At 39.2% G+C, this 22,495-nt stretch overlaps 1 protein-coding gene across 1 annotated transcript; it reads right to left on the bottom strand.

The window, feature by feature from the left end:
• Positions 1–374: 374 nt before the first annotated feature.
• LRIG2 (leucine rich repeats and immunoglobulin like domains 2) lies at positions 375–20,558 on the bottom strand. The gene is made up of 16 exons (XM_044675983.1): positions 20,484–20,558; positions 20,057–20,191; positions 19,385–19,528; positions 19,122–19,265; positions 18,299–18,442; positions 17,940–18,083; positions 15,914–15,994; positions 14,973–15,044; positions 14,763–14,831; positions 12,205–12,368; positions 9,540–9,860; positions 7,092–7,373; positions 5,951–6,400; positions 4,825–4,974; positions 3,241–3,531; positions 375–1,016 (listed from the first exon to the last, which is right to left on the bottom strand). Exons 1-16 carry the CDS (start codon positions 20,552–20,554, stop codon positions 790–792), a joined length of 2,889 nt encoding a protein of 962 aa, XP_044531918.1. The 5' UTR covers positions 20,555–20,558; the 3' UTR covers positions 375–789.
• Between the last annotated feature and the right edge of the window lie 1,937 nt (positions 20,559–22,495).

The raw sequence follows: 22,495 nt of genomic DNA, 5'->3' as shown, positions 1-22,495 counted from the left end.
ACAGAAAGTATTTGCCACACTAGGACTACCATGTATGTGTAAATTATCATTTGGTACCCTGCTTACATACATAGACTCCTTAATCAATAAGAAGTTTTCGATGTAAATTCTTTAAACTTTCCAAGTTCTACAAAATTCATTTCTGGTCTGTTAAGCAGCTGTCAAAATAACACAGAATATTATGTAAATTTGGCATATTAAAAAAATATTTACATTAAGCTGACATTTTACATGTAGTGAATACAAAATATATTTATAAATGAAAACCTATTTACAAGTGCTGTCCCAGTATGACGGGACAGAACGCCCTAAATTTGGTACCAATCTGTCAAAACAAGGATGTGATTCTTGTTTATAGCCACGAATAAGAAAGCACCAGCTGAAGGCAGGCTCTGGGTGACAGAACTCGGCGCTGACTTTGGAGGGCTCCCCAGACGGCCGGTGAAGCAGCCACGGTCTCTCCGGGGAGCGAGCGGCGACCTCATTCTTCCGGCCTCTTCCCACCGCAGACCCGGCCCTGCCCCAGCGGGCCCCCGAGGAAAGGCTGTCGTACTAGTCCTGGGCTTGGTCTATCGGCTCCGGCCTCTCTCCACCTGGCGCGACCTCAGACAAGAGCGGGCTGGCCTCCTGCGCCCTCCGTCGTGCCCGCTCGCTCGGCCCGCTCGGTTTGTCCTTGTAAACATGACAGGAAAGCAAAGGTGACCCTCGGGGTTTCCTCTGAGCTCTGAGGTAGTCGTACACAGCTGGGCACTGGAGCGCGTGCCACGGGTCAGTCTGGCGGAGCGTGCTTCATGTCGCTTCGCTGCCATCCTGTCCCTTCTGAGTCCTGCTGAAGTCACAGGGGCGGCCCTGCGGCCTGTGGCAGGGTCTGGGGGAAGCGGCGCAGTCCTCGTCATTCTCGGTCAGGCTCTCATTTCGAAGAAGTTGTGGTGACTCGAGCACCGGCTGCTGGGGAAAGTGAGGTGGCGGGAGTCCTAGCTCTTTGTTTAGGCCCCATAATGGCCGCTGGGATGTTTCTGAGAACAGAATGCCAAAGAAGCCAATGTAAGATCAAAATTCGTTTTTATTTTTTCCTTTTCCTTTTAAAGCAAATATATTTTTAAAAATAAAGCTCTTTAATATTCCTGAATAAAGATATTCTGAGGAAAACACATGCATAGCAAGTGGGTTACTTACCTTAATACATTTAAAGAAATGCAATCTGAGGCTAAATTCCACTCCCACTTCCTCTACCTAAAGCAGGAATGAAAGTCCTCCTTGGCACATCTCTCATAAAAATAAAACATTCCCCCTAAAGTACATGGAAGTGTTAGACTCCAAATGATATTAATCACAACCCTCCAAGCACCTGCAGAACTCACAGTATTGATTTATTAAGAATATCAAGCTATAGACTATAAATTCTTCTGTACAGATGGTTCACCTGACAAAAAACTCATATTAAAAAGGATTCACCACTCTCCCCCCACCTCACCTGACACAACTATCTAGTTTCTTTTTTTTTAAAAAAGAGACTTTATCTTTTATCTTAAAATCTATTCTAAGTATCAGTTCCAAGGTGGAAGAACAGTAAGGACTAGGCAGGCAATTGGGGCTAAGTGACTTGTCCAGGGTCACACAGCTATGAAGTGTCTGAGGTAAGATTTGAACCTAGGACCTATCTAGGCTCTAGGCCTGACTCTCTAACCACTGAGCCACCAGCTGATCCTATAAAGGCTCTTGTAAGAAAGCTTTCCCCACATAAATATTTAAATTATATTTCTCCTCTACTTAATCATAGTGCAATGATGGGCAGAGTTAAGGTAAGTTCTTTCCTCTTATGCCACTATTAAAAATATGCTGCATCGCCTGCAGGCTACAGCCAGATACTCTCTGAGAAAACTACTCTCAGACACAAATGGACAAGCTAAGGACCCGAACACCTTTAGAACAATTAAAGGGGCAGCTGGGTGGCTCGGTAGATTTTGAACCAGGTCTGGAGGTCAATCGGTTGACATCTGGCCTCAGACACTTCCTAGCTATGTGACCCTGGGGAAGTTACTCAACCCCCATGTCCTTCTGACTTAGGATTGTTACTCAGATAGAAAGTAAGGGTTTAAAAAACCCAAACAATTCTAGATGGATAAATAAAAGTCAAAGGGCTCCCTATCTGGAAAGATAAAATAACAAAGTCTACTAAAGACAAGGAAAGGACAATAACAGCCACTGTGCATCCACTTACATTATTCATTATCTACTACTTTGCCTTCTATCCTATGCCCAAACTTTTTAGTTTCTTGCACACAAAAGCCTAAAGAAATGCTTCTTGTCTGACTAACTGAACATAACCTGAGTTATAGTTTAGGCTATTTTCATAGGAGAAACTATCCCCGGGGCAGATCCACACATTTTGCAAATATTCAATGTGCAAATTCCCTCTATCTTCTCCTCCTCAGCTGCTCCAGGCCCTGAATCATCTTGCCCTGTCCTAGAGGATTTGGGCTGGCAAAGAGGCCAATGTGCTGCCTGGAAGAAGAACTGTCCTTTAAAGGTGCTGTTCAGGGCCAAATAGAGCTCAGTTTCATTCATTCTCTCAGCCAACAAAGATTTGCCAAGAACCCAAGGACAAGGTATTAGGTGTTCTCCTTTGGCTGTGTTTAGGGAAATTACTGTCACACACCCTTTCTGAAGAGCTACTCTATGCTGTACTCCCAAATCATAGCAGTTCTGATTATATCCTACAAAAGAAATCAGGAAACTAGCAGATGATAAAAATATTTCATATTTATCTCATAGTATTATAATAGCTACTATGACCAAATTGAGTGGAATCTCTTTACTCTTCTCAATGAAACTACCAAAGACGGAAAGCTTTCAATCTTCCTATTACATATATAACTTTAAATATTTACTGTTATTCAACAAAAAGATGAGAAAAGAAGAGGACCCCACATTTTTCTAACTAAGCCCAAATTCCTGTATACCTTGTGAAGTTTAAATAATGACATCATGTTAACAGCCAAAAGTTTTATTCTCACTCCTACAAAAACAGAATTCGTTGATATCTCATACTTTGAAATCTCTGGCTCTAGTTTATAACATAAAATTCAGTATTACTGAAGTACCTACATTGGTGGAGACCAAACCAATTTACTTTTACACGATGCCAGTTGACAAGGCTACATAAGGTCCAAAGTTAAAAACTTAAAAGAGAAAAAAAGTTACTCAAGAGAATTAAGTAAAAGATCATAGAAGCCTTACCACTGCTCATCTGTGTAGAAGAAAGTGCCTTCTCATTTATCCTGTCGTGACTGGTAAGGAAGACTGACATGTCTCTGTCTCCTGATGATATCAAGGGGTCCAGAGCTGCTGTTTCTGGGGAAGGATGTGACAAGCAAGGATCTTTGGGCACCTGAACCATGAGGCTGGACAGCGTTTGATCCAGACCATCCTCTTCAGTGATATAGGTGTATGGACAATATTCTCTGGTTCTGGAGTAGATGTTGGCATTGTCATAACAATCTGAGCAGATCACTCGGCTACCACTGCCACCTAATGAATGACAACATGAGAAAAATCAAAGCATTCTTCACTTAAGAGTAAACAGCTGGGGCAGCTGGGTAGCTCAGTGGAGTGAGAATCAGGCCTAGAGACAGGAGGTCCTAGGTTCAAACCCGGCCTCAGCCACTTCCCAGCTGTGTGACCCTGGGCAAGTCGCTTAACCCCCATTGCCTACCCTTACCAATCTTCCACCTATGAGACAATATACCGAAGTACAAGGGTTTAAAAAAATTAAAAAAAAAAAAGAGTAAACAGCTGGGGAAGCTGGGTAGCTCAGTGGATTGAGTCAGGCCTAGAGATAGGAGGTCCTGGGTTCAAATCCGGCCTCAGACACTTCCCAGCTGTGTGACTCTGGGCAAGTCACTTGACCCCCATTGCCCACCCTTACCACTCTTCCACCTAGGAACCAATATATAGAAGTTAAGGATTTAAAAAAAAAATAAAATAAAAAAAGAGTAAACAGCCAAACACTCTAGTCTCTCTGCTCCATTATGATGGAATCAAGGGAGCTAAGACAAAGTTGGCATGAGAGCCCAAAATACTCTGTGTTGTGCAAAACAAAGCAAGGAATAAGGAGTTATGAGCTCATTTCACAAAAACCTCACATCAAACTAATCAACACAGCTTCTGGATGCCAACTTGTAAGGATTTGGGATGGGGACACGACCTCCTATATTACACAATTTCCCCCTTCCTAGGATAATACTTTGGTTTGGCAAGCTCAACCAATGCTTCATTCCTATCCTTGGCAAGAAGATATTCTGCCTGTTTCTGGCAATTAAGAGTTCCTTACAGGAGTCAGCACAGCCCTGGCTTTATGGTCAAGAAAGACTTCTGTTTCTTACAGTTGTTACCAATATAATCTTGGTTAGGTCCAGTAACTTCCTTGGGGATCCCAGTTTCCTTGAGATTCTTAATTTATGACCTCATGATCTCTTCCTCTAAAACATTTCTGTCAGAAAGCAATCATATGGCTATAAGAGTAAAAGTATTTAGGTTCAAATCTCAGCTCTGTTGCTCTACCTGGGAAACCAAGTTACTTCCTCTCTCTAGGTTTATAAAACGAGGGTGCTGAATTGGTGACCTCTAAGGTCCTTTGAGCTCAAAATCTGATTTTTATTTTCTTTATAGCCAATGTTTTTTTCCTCTAGTATTCTATCTTTGAAATAATGCAAGAAAATGTTTTAAAGTCAACTTTTCCCAAACATATCTCTTCCATATATAATGAAGTGTCCCAGTTAGGTTCAAGACAGGCTAGAATGATGGCCAAACAGATGTGGTTACCTTCTGGACCTTTATGTATGTATCCATTTGCAGGTGGCATGAGCTGCTGATGGCTTCCAGCCTCGGAGTTGCTATAACCTTCCTGCGGTTCAGACAGTGTTCCCTGGGAAGACAAGTAGCTGGGGATGTCAGCTGGCAGGTTCAGTTCTTCTGTGGAGACAGGCACACAAGCAACTTTCAAGTCAATAATAAAAGAAAACAAAACACTGAGCATGCCCAGCCTATGAAAAGGGAGCTCAAATATCAAATAATTATTCACCACAGAGGAGCTGTCACCTAGGGATACCAACAATTCTACTACATTTCTTGGCTCTGGGCATTTTCTCTCACTGTCTCACATGACTAGAACAGAAGTTCTCCCTCCTCTGTTCTGACTACTGACCTCCCTGGTTTCCTTTAAATCCCAACTAAAATCCCCCTTCTATAGAAAGTCATCCCCTATTCCTCTTAATTCCAGGGCCTTTCTTCATTGAATTATTTCACATTTATCCTGCAGATAGCTTGCTTTGCAAATCTGTTTATATGTTATCTTCCCCCATCCAATTGTAAGCTTCTTGAAGGCAAAGATAGTCTTTTGGCTCTTTGTATCCCCATCACTTAGCACAGTGCCTGGCATGTTAGTAAGCATTCAATAAAAATAGATTGGTAGCCCCAAACTATAAATGCACTTAAAATCTATCACTGCTGGCCAGTAACCAGTTCTACTTCTCTCCTTTAAAAGTTTTTGGGGGAAAAAAAAAGCAAAAATTATATCCATTCATGATTTTTTTCAACTTCTTTTCCAAAATGGATTTTCAGTATGGCAGGTGCATAAAATCAGTTAAATCAAAACTCTCTTTCTCCCTTCCAATGCAAATAAGAGGAAACAGACCAAGACAAAAGGGCTACTGCAACTCAAAAGTGCCCAAGGAGAGGCTTTGGAAGATTAATGTGCACTTCAGAATGCTCCCTAGACATAAACTTCCTGACATATCAAAGAAGTCAGAAAAGCTCGAGCTTTTTCCCCCCCCCTCACAAATTACAGATGTATTATCAAAGTCTCTGTTCATTCGTATTTCACATATTCTCCTATATAGCAATTATTAAAACATAAAGAACAAAGCTCACCTCTGCAAACACTTCTTACCTGTATTGGTGATACTATAGTCTTCATTCTTCCTTCTCATATGGTAAATCACAATTACCCAAATCAGAGAGGTGCCTACAACACAGCACACTACCACAATGATAACAATACCAACTGTAGTCCAGCCATCGTCTTCATGTCCAATGCTATTTTGGGAGGAATCACAATTGGAGGAAGAGATGACATTTAAGTAAATGTGACCACGTTCTGTCCCCAAGGTATTAGACATGATACAGGTATATTTCCCAGCATCGTCTAGTCCAGCATCTACAATGATGAGAAGCTGATTGGCTGCTGCAAAGAAGTGCCTTTCTGTCACCATCAGAGGACCATCGTCTTTGGTCCAATTGAGTCGAGGAGCTGGACTTCCTCCAGCAATACACTGCAGGACAGCTGTCTCACCTCGAGTAACAGTTCTGTCTTCCAGAGGTCTAATAAAAGAAGGTGTTTCTGGAAGAGAAAAAAGAATCACATTTTATTTTTATTTTTATTAGCCCTTACCTTCCATCTTAGAATCAATACTGTGTATCAGTTCCAAGGCAGAAGAGTTGTTAGGGCTAGGCAATGGGAGTTAAGTGACTTGCTAAGATGTGTGTGAGATCAATTTGAACCCAGGACCTCCAGTCTCTAGGCCTAGATCTCAATTCACTGAGCCACACACCTGCCCCCAAGATCATATTTTAAGTTAAGCCACTTTACTTCCAACTGCCTTAAGAATCAAGAAGAGGAACATTTTTCTAATATCATTTAAGCTCTTTGGCACAATACTGCTTCAAATTCCAAAATAAGCGAGGAAAAGCATCAGCAAAATCAATGAGTTCACTTAAAGCTGGGCAGAACACAGGTAGAAAGGGAAGGTTCTTGTCTCTCTTTCCAAGAGCTTAAGGATTCGCTGTATCATGAGAGTAGGATAACCATAACTGAACTTCAATGTCAGAACTTCCTAAAGTCCACCAATTTTGTTCCCAAACCAACATAGGTCAAGAACAAGAGAACAGAAGGTCAAAAACAATAGAAAGACCAGAAGACCTGAGTGCATCTACCTCATTTGGGTGGTTTCTTTCCGACAAGACCAAGGGTAGCTCCCAAATCAAGAGGCTTTGCCCAAATACAAATGTGCTTGTTGGGAAAAGTAGCTCACCTAACACAGTTAGGGTGGCATTTGCTGAGAGACCACCGGCAATGTTTTGTGCCATGCAGCTATATATTCCCATGTCTTCAATCTTCACATTGGCAATGAAGAAGACATCATCTTCAGGCATAACATGCATTCGCCTTTCTCTTGCTGCAGGGAAGTCTGTGCCACCATCTTTCTGCCAGGAAATCTGAGGTGCCGGGTGACCCTCTGCAGCACATTCCAGTCTGGCCATGGCTCCAGTGCGAATAGTTAGGTCCATCGGGGTTTTCAGAAATGACGGTAGCTCTGTATCAAAAAAAGGTCATGGCAAGAATGAGCTAAAGAACATGAATGTGTCCTTACTACCAAACACTAACCCTCACAGAGGCTTGTGCTTCTCCATCAGGAGATATAAAGGTACCCTGATGGAGGGCCCAGAGAGGCAGCCTGGGGAAGGCCAGGGAGACCATTCCCTCACGCTGAGAACCCTGTGAGGAACAGCACCCCATCCCGGGCCTGACAACAGCCTGATCCCACCATAACTTGCCAGGAAGTGACCCAGAGAAGATGTGGCTCCAGCAGCTGCCTCCCAGAAATGCAGCCTCACCTACTAACCATCTGGAAGAGCTGCTGTCACCAAAGCCCCTGGCAGGGCTCACTGGTTCCAATTCAGAAACAAGTGTGGCTCTATCAATCCAAAAAACACTAGCGATGAGACTATTCGTGAAGCTCCTTTCCCTGGACACAGACCACGTGGTTCCCTGCGCCTGCACAGGCCGGTCCCGATCGCCCACGCTAGAGCAGGAGCAGAGCCTCACGTCTGTACCGTCAGCACTTCTCAGGCTTCCTTCCCTCCAGCGACCCTGATCTGTTCACCAGGCCTTGTACATGGCATGACGCCCCCCGCCGTGTCTCTGCTCTACCTGCCCCCAACCGACATGCTCTCCCTACGCCCTCGTTTCACGACTCCCTGCAGATCCCCCTTGGGGAGCCCTTCCCAGTGGCCTCTCCTCCAAAGTCACCATCTGCCTACTCTGCCTCTCGTATGCACCTCGCTGTGAGGCAGGAGCGCCTGGACGGCAGGGACAGTGACTGCTTCTCTGTGTGCTCAGCCCCGAGCACGGTGCCTGGCTCACAGGCAGGCTGGAGTAAGAACATAACAAATTCTCATTCATTCTTCCATTTAAGGAAGGGAAATGGAAGGGAATAAGCACCCATCTCACTTATCATCCCCCAAACCTGGGAGGTACGTGCTGTTATTCCCATTTTATAGATAAGGAAACTAAAGCTGACAGAGGTTAAGAGACTTGCTCAGGGTCACAGAGTTAGTAAGTGTCTTGAGTCCAGATATGAACTCCAGACTGACTCCAGATTGAACCTACTATCCCAGTAACCACCAAGACTTAAGTCTTTGCAATGTAGTGGCACAATAACATCTAAAACCAGCTGCCTATGCTCATTAACAGAAGAAAAAGCAGAACGACCTAAAGTGTACGTGTGTACTTATGTACACATATGTGCATTCACACACACACACACACACACACACACACACACACACATTTAAAGCCATTTGAAACAAGGTATCCACTTGATCATTATGGTTTTAACTATAAATTAGCATTTTCCTTGCTAACACACACAAGGCTACAAAAGACACTGGAGGTGGAAGTCACCTTCCGCGCTGGTGAGGGACACCAGGAAAACCAGCCCAACGAGTGCTGCTCTTGTCCGAACAGACCCTGTCTAGCACAGGAATGCTTTGGTCACAAGGTGATGCAGGAAGGCCATAGGGAGTGCTGGGAGCTACAGGATTTGAATACAGCAAAAGGAAACAAATTTCGTTGATTACCCTGTGATCAAACCTCAATAAGCAAAGTTCAGCTTATTAGATGGATACTAACATTTCCCAATACCAGAAGACCCCCCCCCAAAGTAGGGCCAGAAATAAATGGGATGGTATTCAGAACTAAGTTCTGGTATCCAAAAGTCCTTCTCTGGTATAGAGTAGAGGCAGCCAGGGTTCTAAGGGAGGCCACCTGGCCTAGAGGAAAGACTAACACTCTTGGAGTCCAAAGATTTGGGGGTTCAAGCCCTGGCTCTGTCATTTACCAGCTGGTGAATCACTTAGGAGTCTCTTTTTCTTCATCTGTGAAATAAGGACACTATTATATGTATCTCAAGGAGCTGTGAAGAAAGCACTTGGTAAATCATAAAGTACTATAGAAATAGAAATTGTTATATTGCCCTTTTTAAAAACTCCTTCAAAGTTATAGACCGCCAAAAGAGAGTAAATAGGCAGGCTAAATCAATTAGGGAACCTTCCTGTTCGCACACTCTACCAATAATACAGTAATATCCTCCCATATATTAGGCAGAGTTTAATTTTCTTGGCCAAATGAATTAAGGCAAAAGAATGAAGTTACTGACTTTTCTCAAAAGTAAAAGATATCAAGGGAAATGGTTCCTTACCATTCACAGTTAATCGGGCTTTATGAGAATAATTAGAACCAAAGTGATTAGTAACAATGCACTGATATTTTCCTTCATCTGTGAAATTCACATTAAAAAGATGTAAAACAGTAGTGTACTCCAGGGCTTCTCCACCTTGCTGCCGATAGCGAGCAAAATTCTCAATGTCTGCATCATATAAGATTTCACTGTCTTTGCGCCATGCTGTTGACATTGGGGAGTCACTGCTGCTCACTGCAGTGCAAGTAAGGGTCACATTGACACCTTTTAAAGCAATTGTGGTCTCTGGGTGTGTCCTTATCTGGGGCTTAGGAAAATCATCTGTGGAAAAAAGCAATAGGAGCTAAATTAATTACCTTGCTTTCTTAACAAATTTATTTATTTAGAGTATTTTTCCATGGTTACATGATTCATGTTCTTTCCTTCCTCTTCCCATAGCCAACAAGCAATTCAACTAGGTTATACATGTATCATTGATCAAAACCTACTTCCATATTATTAATTTTGCATTAGAGTGATTATTTAGCATCTACACCCCCAATCATATCCCCATTGAACTATGTGATCAAGGAAATGTTTTTTCTTCTGTTTCTACTCCCACAGTTCTTTCTCTGGATGTGGATAGCGTTCTTTCTCATAAGTCCCTCAGAATTGTCCTGGATCATTGCTGCTAGTAGAGAAGTCCATTATGTTCAATTGTGCCATAGTGTATCAGTCCCTATATATAATGTTCTTCTGGCTCTGCTCCTTTCACTCTGCATCAATTCCTGGAGGTCTTTCCAGTTCACATGGAATTCCTCCAGTTCTTTATTCCTTTGAGCACAATAGTATTCCATCACCAACAGATACTACATGTTCAGCCATTCCCCAACTGAAGGACTTCCCCTCATTTTCCAATTTTTTACCACCTCAAAGAGTGCAGCTATAAATATTTTTGTACAAGTCTTTTTCCTTATGATCTCTTTGGGGTACAAAACCAACAGTGGTATGGCTGGATCAAAGGGCAGGCAGTCTTTTAAAGCCTTTTGGGCATAGTTCCAAATTGGCATCCAGAATGGTTGGATCAATTCACAATTCCACCAGCGGTGGCATTAGTGTCCCAATTTTGACACATCCCCTCCAACATTTATTACTTTCCTTTGCTGCCATATTGGCCAGTCTGCTAGATGTGAGGTGGTACCTCAATGTTGTTTTGATTTGCATTTCTCCAATTATGAGAGATTTAGAACACTAGCGTAATTTTTTCTAATTCAGTAAAAAAGTTTCTCAGTACTTTGAAAGTATATTTGATAGCTAAATAAGTAAATTAATTTAGGTAGGATTGTCATTTTTATTATGTTAGCTTATCCTACCGATGAGTAATTAATGTTTTTCTAATTATTTAGATCTAGTTTTAATTCTGTGGAAAGTAGTCGTGTTCATATAATTCCTGTGTTTGTCTTGGCAAATAGATTCCTAAATATTTTATATTGTCTAGAGTAATTTTAAATGGAATTTCTCTTTCTAACTCTTGCTGCTGAGTTGTGTTGGAAATATATAGAAATGCTGATGATTTATGTGTGTTTATCTTGTATCCTGCAATTTTGCTAAAGTTGTTGACTATTTCCACTAGCTTTTTAGTTGATTCTCTAGGATTCTTTAAGTAGACCATCATATCATCTGCAAAGTGTGATAGTTTGGTCTCCTCATCACCTATTTTAATATCTTCAATTTCTTTTTCTTCTCTAATTGCTACTACTAGTGTTTCTAGTACAATGTTAAATAATAGAGGTGATAATGGGCATCCTTGCTTCACACTCCTGATCTTATTGGGAAGGCTTCTAATTTATCCCCAGTGTGGATGATGCTTGCTGATGGTTTTAAATATACAATGTTTATTGTTTTTAGGAAAGGCCCTTCTATTCCTATACTTTCTAGTGTTTTCAATTTAACTTGCTTTTTAGAACAATCAATAAATTCAACTAGAAACCAAAGGGGCAAAATACAAACAATCAAATGTACACACCAATTATTGCAATTTGTTTGGATCGTCAAACCTTTATCTTGTTTCTTAGATGGAATTTCCATTACCACTAGTTCATCACCAGGAGCTACTAGAAAAAGGACTAAACACTTTTGGCCCAATATTCTAAGCTAGTCTCACCACTGGCTATAAAAACCCAAGCAATCTAACCAATATGTGTTAATTTCCTCATATATAAAATGGGGATTAAACTCTTACCTATTTCAAAGGGAATAGCTACCACTAAAAGAAGTTATTTGAAAATATTATACAGGGCAGAGCTGTCATGCAAACATGAGTATCTTTAAGTTAATAGTAGCATAACAGCCCTGGAAGAGAGGGAAAGAGAGGGTATTGGAGAAAAGATGACAAGGAAAAGGAACTTTAAATTATCAGTTTCTCTAATAGTTTGCAAAACAGGTCAATCTGCCTGGATGTTTCAGGTGGTATCATCTGAGTATAAAATAAAGTTGTTCCATTTCCAAGACCATTTTACTTTAAAAGGAGAATTTGCTAAATACAAAAAGGTATAATAGAGGAGCCAAAGCCCCAAGTACAGGGTAGCTCCCAGACCACCCAATCAGGTAGGTAAGAACATATTTCCAGATAATCACAGGCCCTGTCACTCTGGATTCTTCTAGAAAGTGCATTAAATATACAAACCGCAGACTAAATCTTTGGGATCCACATTGAGGATACTCTGCCCCGCCAGCCACTCAGGGTGAGCACAGCTCACATTCACAGCCTGTTCTAAGTGACTGTCCACCAGCCACTGCATCAGCCACCTCAGCTGGCAATCACAGAGCAAACTGCTGGTGTTCAACATCCTACACAGAAGGAGAAACAGAGATAGAGTGAAGCTTTTCTCTTCTATTCTTTTTTCTTTTTATTCCTTTTATTCTTTACACTGCCAAATGCCTGCTTTATACATTACTGCTCAATATCTCCCTAAGTAGGGACTTTGCTGTCATCCCTAATGAGGGGAAATTACTTTCAAATTCTTTCCACTGGACCAAAGTACCTAGGGTCTCACTTCCAATAAGAACAAAGGGAATGCCACTGGAGGTGTGCCTCTGGCCTACAAGAAATCTGTTAGGCATGCCTAAAAAAGAAAAGTTTGCTTAAATAACTGTTCCTAATAACATGTAGCTCAAAATGTTAGTGTTTGTTCCCCTACAAAGATCCAGAACAGTTTCCTTTATCTTTTTCACAAGTCCAAAGCGAATATTTTGCCAAAAGAAGATATTAACTATATTCTTTGTTTTCTTATACATACTGTTTTTTCAACAAGATAAGCTCAAGTAAAAGGAAAACTATTTCTCTTATTTTTGTTATCTCACTGCAAGGGACTTAGCACACTACTCTATCACTCAACAAGTAAATATTTATTAAGCACAAGTATAAGGCAGAATTTAAGTGGACCCTTTAATAACTGTTCAATGGAAAATCTATTCTTGGATTCAAGTCTCAACTCCAATCTATCTTGGCTGGTTATCTTCTAGGCAAGTCACTTAACACCCTATTCTCCCCCCAATATGAGGCAACTCTCTAAGACTAAAAGTTATACCTGGACTGACAGAGTTTCCTCCCCTGAGAGTTCCCTGCACCAAACACATCACAGGTCCAATCCCTACCCCCTGTTAGAACATAAGCTCCCTTGAACAGGAAGCTCACAGGCACGGCTTTCCATGTTCCTACTCCCAATATGTCCGTGGTGGATCTGACTTGCCGCCTAGAGGAAGCTGCCGAATATGATGATATTAAGAAGGTGGTGAAGCATGCTGCAGAAGGGCATCTTGGCTATACAGAGGACCAGGTTGTATTCTGTGACTTTATCAGTGCCACCCACTCTTCTACCTTCAATGCTAGCATTGGCATTGCCCTAAACAATCATTTTGTCAAGCTCATTTCTTGGTATGACAATGAGTATGTCACAGTTACCATGTAGTAGATCTCATGATGTACATGGCCTTTAAGGAATAAAGTGGAAAGCCATGCATCTTCATCCCCAGCCAAAAAAAATAAAAGAGTAGTTCCACCACATATCCATAATAATCTCTGTCCCTATGCTGGGGATCCCATGCCCCATTCACATCCTTGCCCGGAAGCACTCCTGTAGTGGGGAGGGGCGGGGGGGAGGGAAACATAGAGTTCTATCTTGTGTACCATCAATAGTCATCACATTCAGTGGGAAAAAAAAAAAAAAGAACATAAGCTCCTTGAGAACAAGAACTGTCTTATTTTTTAAGATGTATTCCCAACACTTAGCAAGGTACTTAATTCATGCTTTTTCCCCATTAAATAATTAACTTATACTAAAAATATGGAGTCAAAAGGTTAATATACCTTTAAAAGAGTTTCTTTTTTTTCCCCCTAAGAAACTCAAATATAATTTTGGGCATCAAGTTGAACTATTTACTTTCTCTGTTTCCAAGCAATCCTTCAAACTACAAGCAATAGAGTTAAATCTCTGTTCTACTGACCCACTTTCTTTGAGTGGCTGCTAATGAATGCTCATATAAAAAGTATATTAGAAATATAAATCTGGATTTTCCAATGCCTAGAAGGAGGACCATTTTAAAACATGGAGAAAACTATTTTCTAATTAAGTATGGATAAAAAATAGCTAATTCTGGCCTTTGTAGCATTATTAAACAAAGTAAAAAGCATGATCAATTACCATAAAAACCTTGAACTTATTTGCACAAGATCATAAAGGCTGAGAAGAAAAATACTCATATTTCTTCCTCCACAAGTATAGCAGTTTTAAATAATATACCAGTTTGAACCAACCAGAACTGTTTCTAGAAACAGATATTATCAGTGGAAAGCTCTACATCATCAAATGAGATCACTTCTGGAAAGTGCTTAGCACTGTACCTGGCACACAACAGACACTTAAAAACCATGCATTCCCTTCCCTTCACACCCAAACTATCCCCCTACATACCATCCATTAGAGCCAGAAGTCATGGGCATAGATCAGTGGTGGAATGAAAGAGAACAGAGGAAGTAAAAGACCAAAGAAAAAGATCAGCTCTGAGGCAGCAGTACTGACAAAGTCCATGCCTGGCTATTTTCATGGGTGGACATAATTAAAAGTTAACTCAATGGATGTCTAGTTTATTATACTCTCAATACCTAGACATGTTTTTGGTCAAGCTTATAGTCAAGACAATAAAGACTGGAGATTGATGACAGGAAAGAAAGAAGGTACTTACAATTCTTTCAGATGTGTTTGAGCAAAAGCATTTTCTTGGATAGACATTATAGCATTATTGTTTAAGTCTCTGCAACCAAAAGAAACAAAACACTTTTTATCTCTCATCATTTGTACAACTAGGATCAAAACATTTTAAGTAGTCCCCAAAACGTCTGCTAACAACAAAGGTTATTTATCCAGTGAATCCTAATGTATGCAAACTACTTACAGATGCTCAAGGGCTTCAAGACCGATGAATGCCTTCTTTGTAACCGACTTAATATGGTTTCCTTGTAAGATTCTGAAACACAAACAAACCTTTCTAATGAAGTTCTCCATGCAAAAAAAAAAATCCACTCTAACCTATAAACAAGGCCAGAATGAATTTTTTAAAATTCTCAATTTTCAAGAATTCCAAGTCTTAAATAAAAAACCAAAATGAAAGTGAATAATATGAAGACTCTGAATATTCCTCTGATCATGGCCATGGAAAAAGGAGTTGTCCTCCTTGTTCCTAGGTCTTTCCCCCTTTGGTATTATATCCAAATTATCTGAGGGGACCCTAGATATAGAGTTGAAGGGATCACAAAGTTGTCTAGTACAGCTCCTTCATTGTGAAAAAAAAAAAAAAAAGAGGTTAAGTGAGTTTCGAATGCTACATGGGAAGAAGTAGTAAAGTTAGGAAAGGAACTCGGGAATCCTGGCTTCTGTGCACCTAAGCAAGCAGCCTCCTCAGAGACAAGTTGCTAGAAAGGCCTAGCCTGCTTTAGGTCATCTTTGTTTTATCAGCAAGATTTGCTTAAAATATACTTGTTAAATCAGATTTACATGCATTATCTCATATAAGCTCACATTCGGGTGTGAGAATAAATTCAACAGCCTTAATTACTAGATAGAACTGATGGAAACTTCATGGAGTTAAATGTTTTTGTTCCATTGCTACAACTCCTATTACTTAGCACCTTTTTTTAAAACTCAAGCACGAGTAGCTTCTCTAATATAGGTGCCTGTACTTTTAGGAGATAATGATCTTTCAAAAAGAGGGACCCAAAAAAGAAAGCAAATCCAGGACTAAACTTCAAGGTGGATAAGGGAAAAGGGCATCAGCTTTGAAAGTCTTAGTGGTGAAACATATTTTGCATAGGCACACACAAGACCACGAATACATACAATTTAGTGAGCTTGGTGAGTCCTACAAAGGCTTCACTTGCATCTTCTATGGCCCAGGAGATTTCGTTGTTCCGTAAATCTCTGCAAGAATGAAACCACCTTTTTCATTTAGGGAAAGGCCAAAGACTAACATTAGTTAACATGGCATCTCAACGGTTAGCATCCTGACATAGCTGTGCCAAATATCTACTCCAGTGTGATCCTTTACCTAAAAATTACAGAATATTTCCAATAAAAACTATCCTGTGAATTAGTTACTTAGGAAGGAGTTTAAATGATCATCTGAAAGACAAGACACGTGAGAGAGATTGCTGTTTGTCACAAGCTAAAAGATTCCATAGGCAAGCCTGGATAAGTAAATTAAGCAATATGCTAAGAATGTTAATCTTCCTGGCTAACAGTTCCTAATTGTGTTAACATATTAAAAGATTATAGAAGAGGACTGTACAAGGCTGGCGGGCAAGCAGTAGTAGGTTTTTCCTAGTGCAGGGAATATAGCTCACAAATCTAGTTACTGGCTAATGGGATTTCCTTGTGACCTATGTCTATCCCTAGGGTCCTCAGCTTAGAAAGGCTGACTAAGAGTAATACCAATACAGCATTTCACAGCTCCAAAGCAATTAGACTCTTCCCCTGGGAAGCAAGGATGATGCACCCATGTGAATAACAATGCCTACAGTATTTTCTTTAAAATGAAAATTATGGGTCTTTTTAAATCCACTATTCTGTCCTCAGAGGAAATGCAATTATGTGAGTGTGCTAGATGAAAAAGGTCAGCAAGTGAATATTTTATTAGTATTTTCTATCTCTTCAAGACTACTTGTGCCAAAACACCAAAAATATTCACTTTTATAGGTTATTTTAAAGCCATGAGGTTTAGTTAACTTTCCTAAAAACTAAACATCAGATTATTAAAATTACCAATGGCCCACCTTACGAAATCTTATTATTAAACAGGAATCTAAATCAGTTTATTTAAGAATGTTCATCTCCTGCCCTTCTTTCCAAAGTACAAAAGAGGCCACAGGATAAATACAATCCCAGGACCAGGATCTCCATTCTCTCTTAATAGTCTTAGACAGTTGTTTTTTTCTTTTTTAGGCTATGTTGCCCCCCCCACCCCCAAAAAATACTAAAAATAGTCAAGAATGATTGGGCATGGAATCTTTTCCCAGACTCCCCAGTCCCTTGGTAACATATAGGAATCTGGAAATTAAGTATAGCTGGGATTTCCTTTGTCTTACCAGTCTCCTAAAAGGACTGTATCAGGTAAATCCAATCTATGCTAGTTTATTTACTCTGAGACAAGATGCTAGAAAACTCTTGAAAATCAACCAAATCATCTATTTTAAAATTCAGATAAAAGCCTCGGTATAAGATCTAAGTTACCATTCTGATGCATGGCTAAGCACCAGTGTTTATAACTTGATTAATCAGCAGGCCCCCTTGTCTTAAAGCATTTGTCAATTTGGAATTTGATGACCAGAGTCCCCTATTTAGGGTTCTTTAAGACCATACAAATTCTGCTAATTAATCACTTTGTTCACTCTCATTTTGCCATACATTTTTGTGACTACTTTTATTTCATTAAAATGCATTAAGGTTAACAGAACATGACAATTCACAAAAAACCTTCTATAATTTTTGTTAATTAAGGCATCTTCTTAATAAACCAACAATCAGGACTTCATTTCAATGACTTTCTAAATGACAAATAAAAGTCCAAATGTATTGCTATCTTTGAAGATTCTAATTTCCTTTTGGATAAGAATGATGTGTCTTACTATACCACCTCAGTAGTGCCTAGCATAATGATAGGTACACAGCGGATAGTCAGCAAATACTTGTTGATTGAGTGATCTAAAAGAGAGCTGAGATATTTGTTATACTTTGGTCTTTAAATTTAGCCTAAGGCAAAAGCACAACAAGGAACTATTAAATTATACTGGGAGTACATATTAGTTACTTTTATTTCTTGTCTTTTTGATTGAAGCAAAAGCGAACTTTGTTGAATCAGTGTACTTACAGTGTCTGAAGATTTGAAAGATCTTTAAAAACCCCATCAGCAATGTGAGTGACCCTGTTGTCCCCCAAATTCAACTTCTCCAATAAGCTTAGACCCACAAAGGCAGATTCATCCAGGCGAGTCAACTGATTATAGGACAAGTCACTGTAAATAAGATTTTGGCGACAGTAAGGAATTCATTATACTTCAGTTCAACTTTACAATTCACATCTTTCTTATAAGATACATTTATTATAGAACTTTCAAACTCCTAGCATGTAGATTAGGAACTTCTAGCATTTGTTACCAACTATGGCAATTATTCATTTCAATCTGATCTAAATTGCAAAGTCATCTCTGAAATTGAGTTTAACACTTACAGTTCAGATAGCTGCTGGCAGAACTCCCAGGCATCAGGGCTGATTCTGTCAATAGCATTCTGGCTGACATAGAGCTGTTGTAATGTCCTCAAGCCATAGAGCCAGCCCTTGTTAACTTCTATTAAGTTATTGTGTTCTAGTTCTCTGCAGAATTAGAGAAAGAGAGCAGAAAATGGGTTATTAAAAAAAAGACATTCAATGAGAAGATTCTTAATTCTTTACCAAGTCTTGATGCTGGAAGGTGGTCTCTTCTTCACTCCCTTTACATAATTCTCATTTCACTCACTCCTACAATATCTGAATTTAGGAGTGCCTATCAATGAACTCAACAATCTATTTAAGACTGAACAATGTAGCAAGAGGGCTACATAAGGATGTTCCTTAACGTCATATCTTCAAAACTTAACCAGCTGTGTGACCCTGGGCAAGTCACTTGACCCCCATTGCCTACCCTTACCAATCTTCCACCAAGGAACTAATACACAGAAGTTAAGGGTTTAAAAAAAAAACAAAAAAAAACTTAAAGGTTCAAGTAAATGTGACCAAACTGTCAACTATGCCCAGTCTTGATGTGTTCTGATAATCTTCCTCACCTAATAAAGTAATTTAGTAAGCTTTAAATAAGGTACTCATGGGTAGAGCAGCAAAATCCACTGAGAACTTTTTACAAAGCATATCAACTTTGTATATCAACTGCCTCAGGGATCAGAACAGAGAACTCCTTAATGGAAACTCTGTATAATTAAAGACTCTATTCCAGAGCCTTAGATGTCCTAATCAGAAGCCCTAGTCAATACTCCCCTGCTGTGGTTCTAGTACTTACAATTCTTCCATGTTCACCAAGCCAAAGAAAGCTCCATCCATAAGTCTGCTAATTCCATTCCGCTGCATTTTCAAAGATTTTAAGGAATCAAGCCCTTGGAATGTAAGACTTTCCACAGTTTTAATCCTGTTTCTTTTAAGTTCTCTTTAAGAGAAACATGAACAAAAGTTAATGCACAGTTCAGAATAATTTGCTTTAAAAAAAAAAAAAAAAAAAAAGGATAGTTGTGCAGAAGAAAAAGACCTCTTCAATTAACTACTTACAAAAACTGAAGATGAGGCAGCTTAAAGATCTTGGGTGGAATCATGCTAATTCTGTTTCTATTTAACTTGACCACTATTAAAGAACTGGACAAATTATCAAAGCAGCCAGCTTCCAAGGTGGCTATCCTGTTATTACTCAGGTTCCTGAAATAAGCAAGGTAAAAATTTATATTGAACAAGAATTCTACCATAAAAACCTCTCCATACCCAGTATGTGACTATATATAAATATATACTATATGTAAATATACTAAATATACTTAAATTGAATATATACATTTTATATACCCTATTTTATATACCACATATATTCTCCATATGTATATTATATAGATACATACTATTATCTATCTTAGCAAATATGAATAGTATACAATAGGCCCATGTTGGTGAACCCATGATACTCATGCTCCGGCATGCAGGAGGGGGCTGCTATGCTTTCCCTCTCCACAGCGCCCGAGGGCATTTTCCGCATGCCCCACCCCTCTGCTCAGCAGCGTAATGCAAGACCTTCCTCTCTCTGCTGCTGGAGTAATGCAGGAAGCTCACAGACTGCTTGAGAGTGCAATATGGGCACACAATCTCTAAAAGGTTCACCAACACTGCAATAGGTTGTCATGTGAACATGTATTTTAAAAGGCATCTTTTTAAGTGGAACTCTTTTTTACTTACAGGTATTTCAGTTGCATTCTAGGAAATGAGGATGTCTTGATTTCTGAGATTTGGTTTGAGCTGAGATCCAATGTCTCCAGAGAGAGGTAAAACAGGAGTTGTTCTGCATTTACTTCTGGAATTACATTGTGTACTCTGAAGACCAAAAAAAGAGCACTCTCTTACCAAATTCATTTTATGACACAAATATGGTACTGATTCCAAAGCCAGGCAGACCAAAAACAGAGAAAGAAAACTATAGACCAATCTCCCTAATGAACATGGATGCAAAAATCTTAAACAAAAAAAAGAGCACTCTAGAAGTTATCTGTGACCTATCATTTAAGTATTACCCATATCACTGGAGGTAAAAGAATTAGGAATAATATGGTACATTTTAAAAAAAGATTTGAGAGATAAATTGAAAAATCCTTAAGCATCTACTTACAATGAGAGAAGAGTGATGTTAGAAGTTGGTTCTCCAAAATATGGAATTTCTGTTAATTGATTATAATTCATTTTCCTAGGGAAGCAAAAGGAAAATATTTGATTCTTTAGTGATTTTTTTCTTCTCTAAGTTTTCAACTAGAAAATGTTCAGTCTCTAGGACATGTGATATGCTTAATAAATGTTTATGATTGACTGAATGATTAGCCAACATTGAAAAAAGTTCATAGCTCAAAATAAATTAGACTAGGACTAAAAATTATGACTGCTCTTTTTAAGACTACAATTCTATTATCATTGTGACAATGATAAGCTTGGAAAAGCCTGGGGAAAATTGTGTAAATTCACGTGTTTTTTTTTAATTTTGCTACATGTCTAAAACCAATTAGCTGTGCTTGTGATATCCATTTTAGGAAATACTACAGATGATAATATGTATTTATGTATGCATATACTTCATAAAATAATCTACCTCATGTAGACATGAATTTCCTGTGATAAGAATTACTCAGAGAAAGGCAAGATTGACTATTATCTGAGGATGTGTTAGAGCAGTGATTCCCAAAGTGGGTGCTGCAGCGATCTAGGGGGGCGGTGATAGTATGCGACAGGGGGCGCTAAGTAATATTTTTTCTTGAAAGGGGGCAGTAGGCCAAAAAAGTTTGGGAACCACTGTGTTAGAGAGAATCCAAGGATTACATTGAATGCTCTCTAAGGTTCTGAAATAGTCCCCTTTTTTAAGGAAAAAAGGCCTGTGATCATCCAGGCTCTTTGGAACAACATGTTTGTACATTTTTGGAGGTAAAAGAGTACATTTACTATCATTTTATTTAAAATTGAAATAAAGCTTGGTGAAGAGGATTAGAAGCAGAAAACAAGATGAACAAGAATAGTTTAAAAGATGTAGATAACTGAGAATAGCAAAAAATGTTATGTGAAAATGTAACACTGAGAAAAAAAGAGAAAGCCCATACCTAAATTATCTAAAGACTCCCCTAGCACAGTAGTTTGGGACCATTTTGAGTCTGGGCAAACAGCTCCTATCCAAATATACACACAATAATCCTTGAGGAATCACAATATAATAAATGATGTTCATAATGATGACTCTCAATAATCAAAACAAAATTAAATCATTTTCAGTACATGGAATTACAAAACTCGTAAAAAGTTATCTAAGTAGCTATGGGCTCCTTGAATTAGGCATTTTTTTTTAAATGCTCTGCACATAGCAGTCAATAATGAATGCTTATTGAAATGAATTAATCTTGAAGAGGGTGGAAGGGACTCCAATTTATCTTGAAAACACCAAAAAGGGGTAGATAGAGCCAGACCAGGAAATGGGAGGTCCTGGGTTCAAATTTGACCTCAGACACTTACTAGCTGTGAGACTCTGGGCAAGTTAGTTAGCCCCTATTGGCTAACTGTTAATATTCTTCTGCCTTGGAACCAATATTTAGTGTTGACTCAGGTTTAAAAGAAAATACTAAATCAGGAAAGCCTCATTCTCCAATACCTACCAATAAATGGGGTATTACTGTACATAAACCTACTTTTTTAGATGCCAAATAATTGGCATCTAAATATTTACATAATATAGGGGAGTCTTCCATTTCTTTGGGTCTAGGTAATGAAAATATTGTAATACTTAATAGCACAAAGCTTTTCACTTGTGATTCAAAGAAAAGTACAGTGCAGATTGCAACTTGAAAGCAACAATACAATGGCATAATGCCTAGAGACTTTATGATATAACAAATCCAAACAAACTATTCTGGTGTTTAATCACTGCTTTAAAATTTTAATTCCTTCACACACCCTCATCCTACTTTCCCTACCACATTTGGATTGGCAATCCCCAAACTGGCAATGTTTATTAGGTCACAAAAATACAAATAAGAATGACTTACACTTCCTGTAACACCTTTGAATCCAGGTTGATGCTCCAGTTAGACAATCGATTATGACTCAGATCCCTAAAAAACAAAAAGTTACTCAGTTTTCATCTTAGTC

This window comes from Gracilinanus agilis, chromosome 4 (genome assembly GCF_016433145.1).
Source record: "Gracilinanus agilis isolate LMUSP501 chromosome 4, AgileGrace, whole genome shotgun sequence".
Taxonomy (NCBI): Eukaryota; Metazoa; Chordata; class Mammalia; order Didelphimorphia; family Didelphidae; genus Gracilinanus; species Gracilinanus agilis.
Note: the sequence above shows the minus strand (reverse complement) of the source record. Positions and strands in the feature narration are given on the sequence as shown.

Coding starts and splice junctions, on each gene's coding strand:
- LRIG2 (XM_044675983.1), bottom strand. CDS start 20,554: ATGAATTATAATCAATTAACAGAAATTCCATATTTTGGAGAACCAACT. Junction 19,266..19,384: donor CTGCCTCATCTTCAGTTTTT/GTAAGTAGTTAA, acceptor TTTCTCTTAAAG/AGAACTTAAAAGAAACAGGA. Junction 15,045..15,913: donor CTCACCAAGCTCACTAAATT/GTATGTATTCGT, acceptor TTTGTGTTTCAG/AATCTTACAAGGAAACCATA.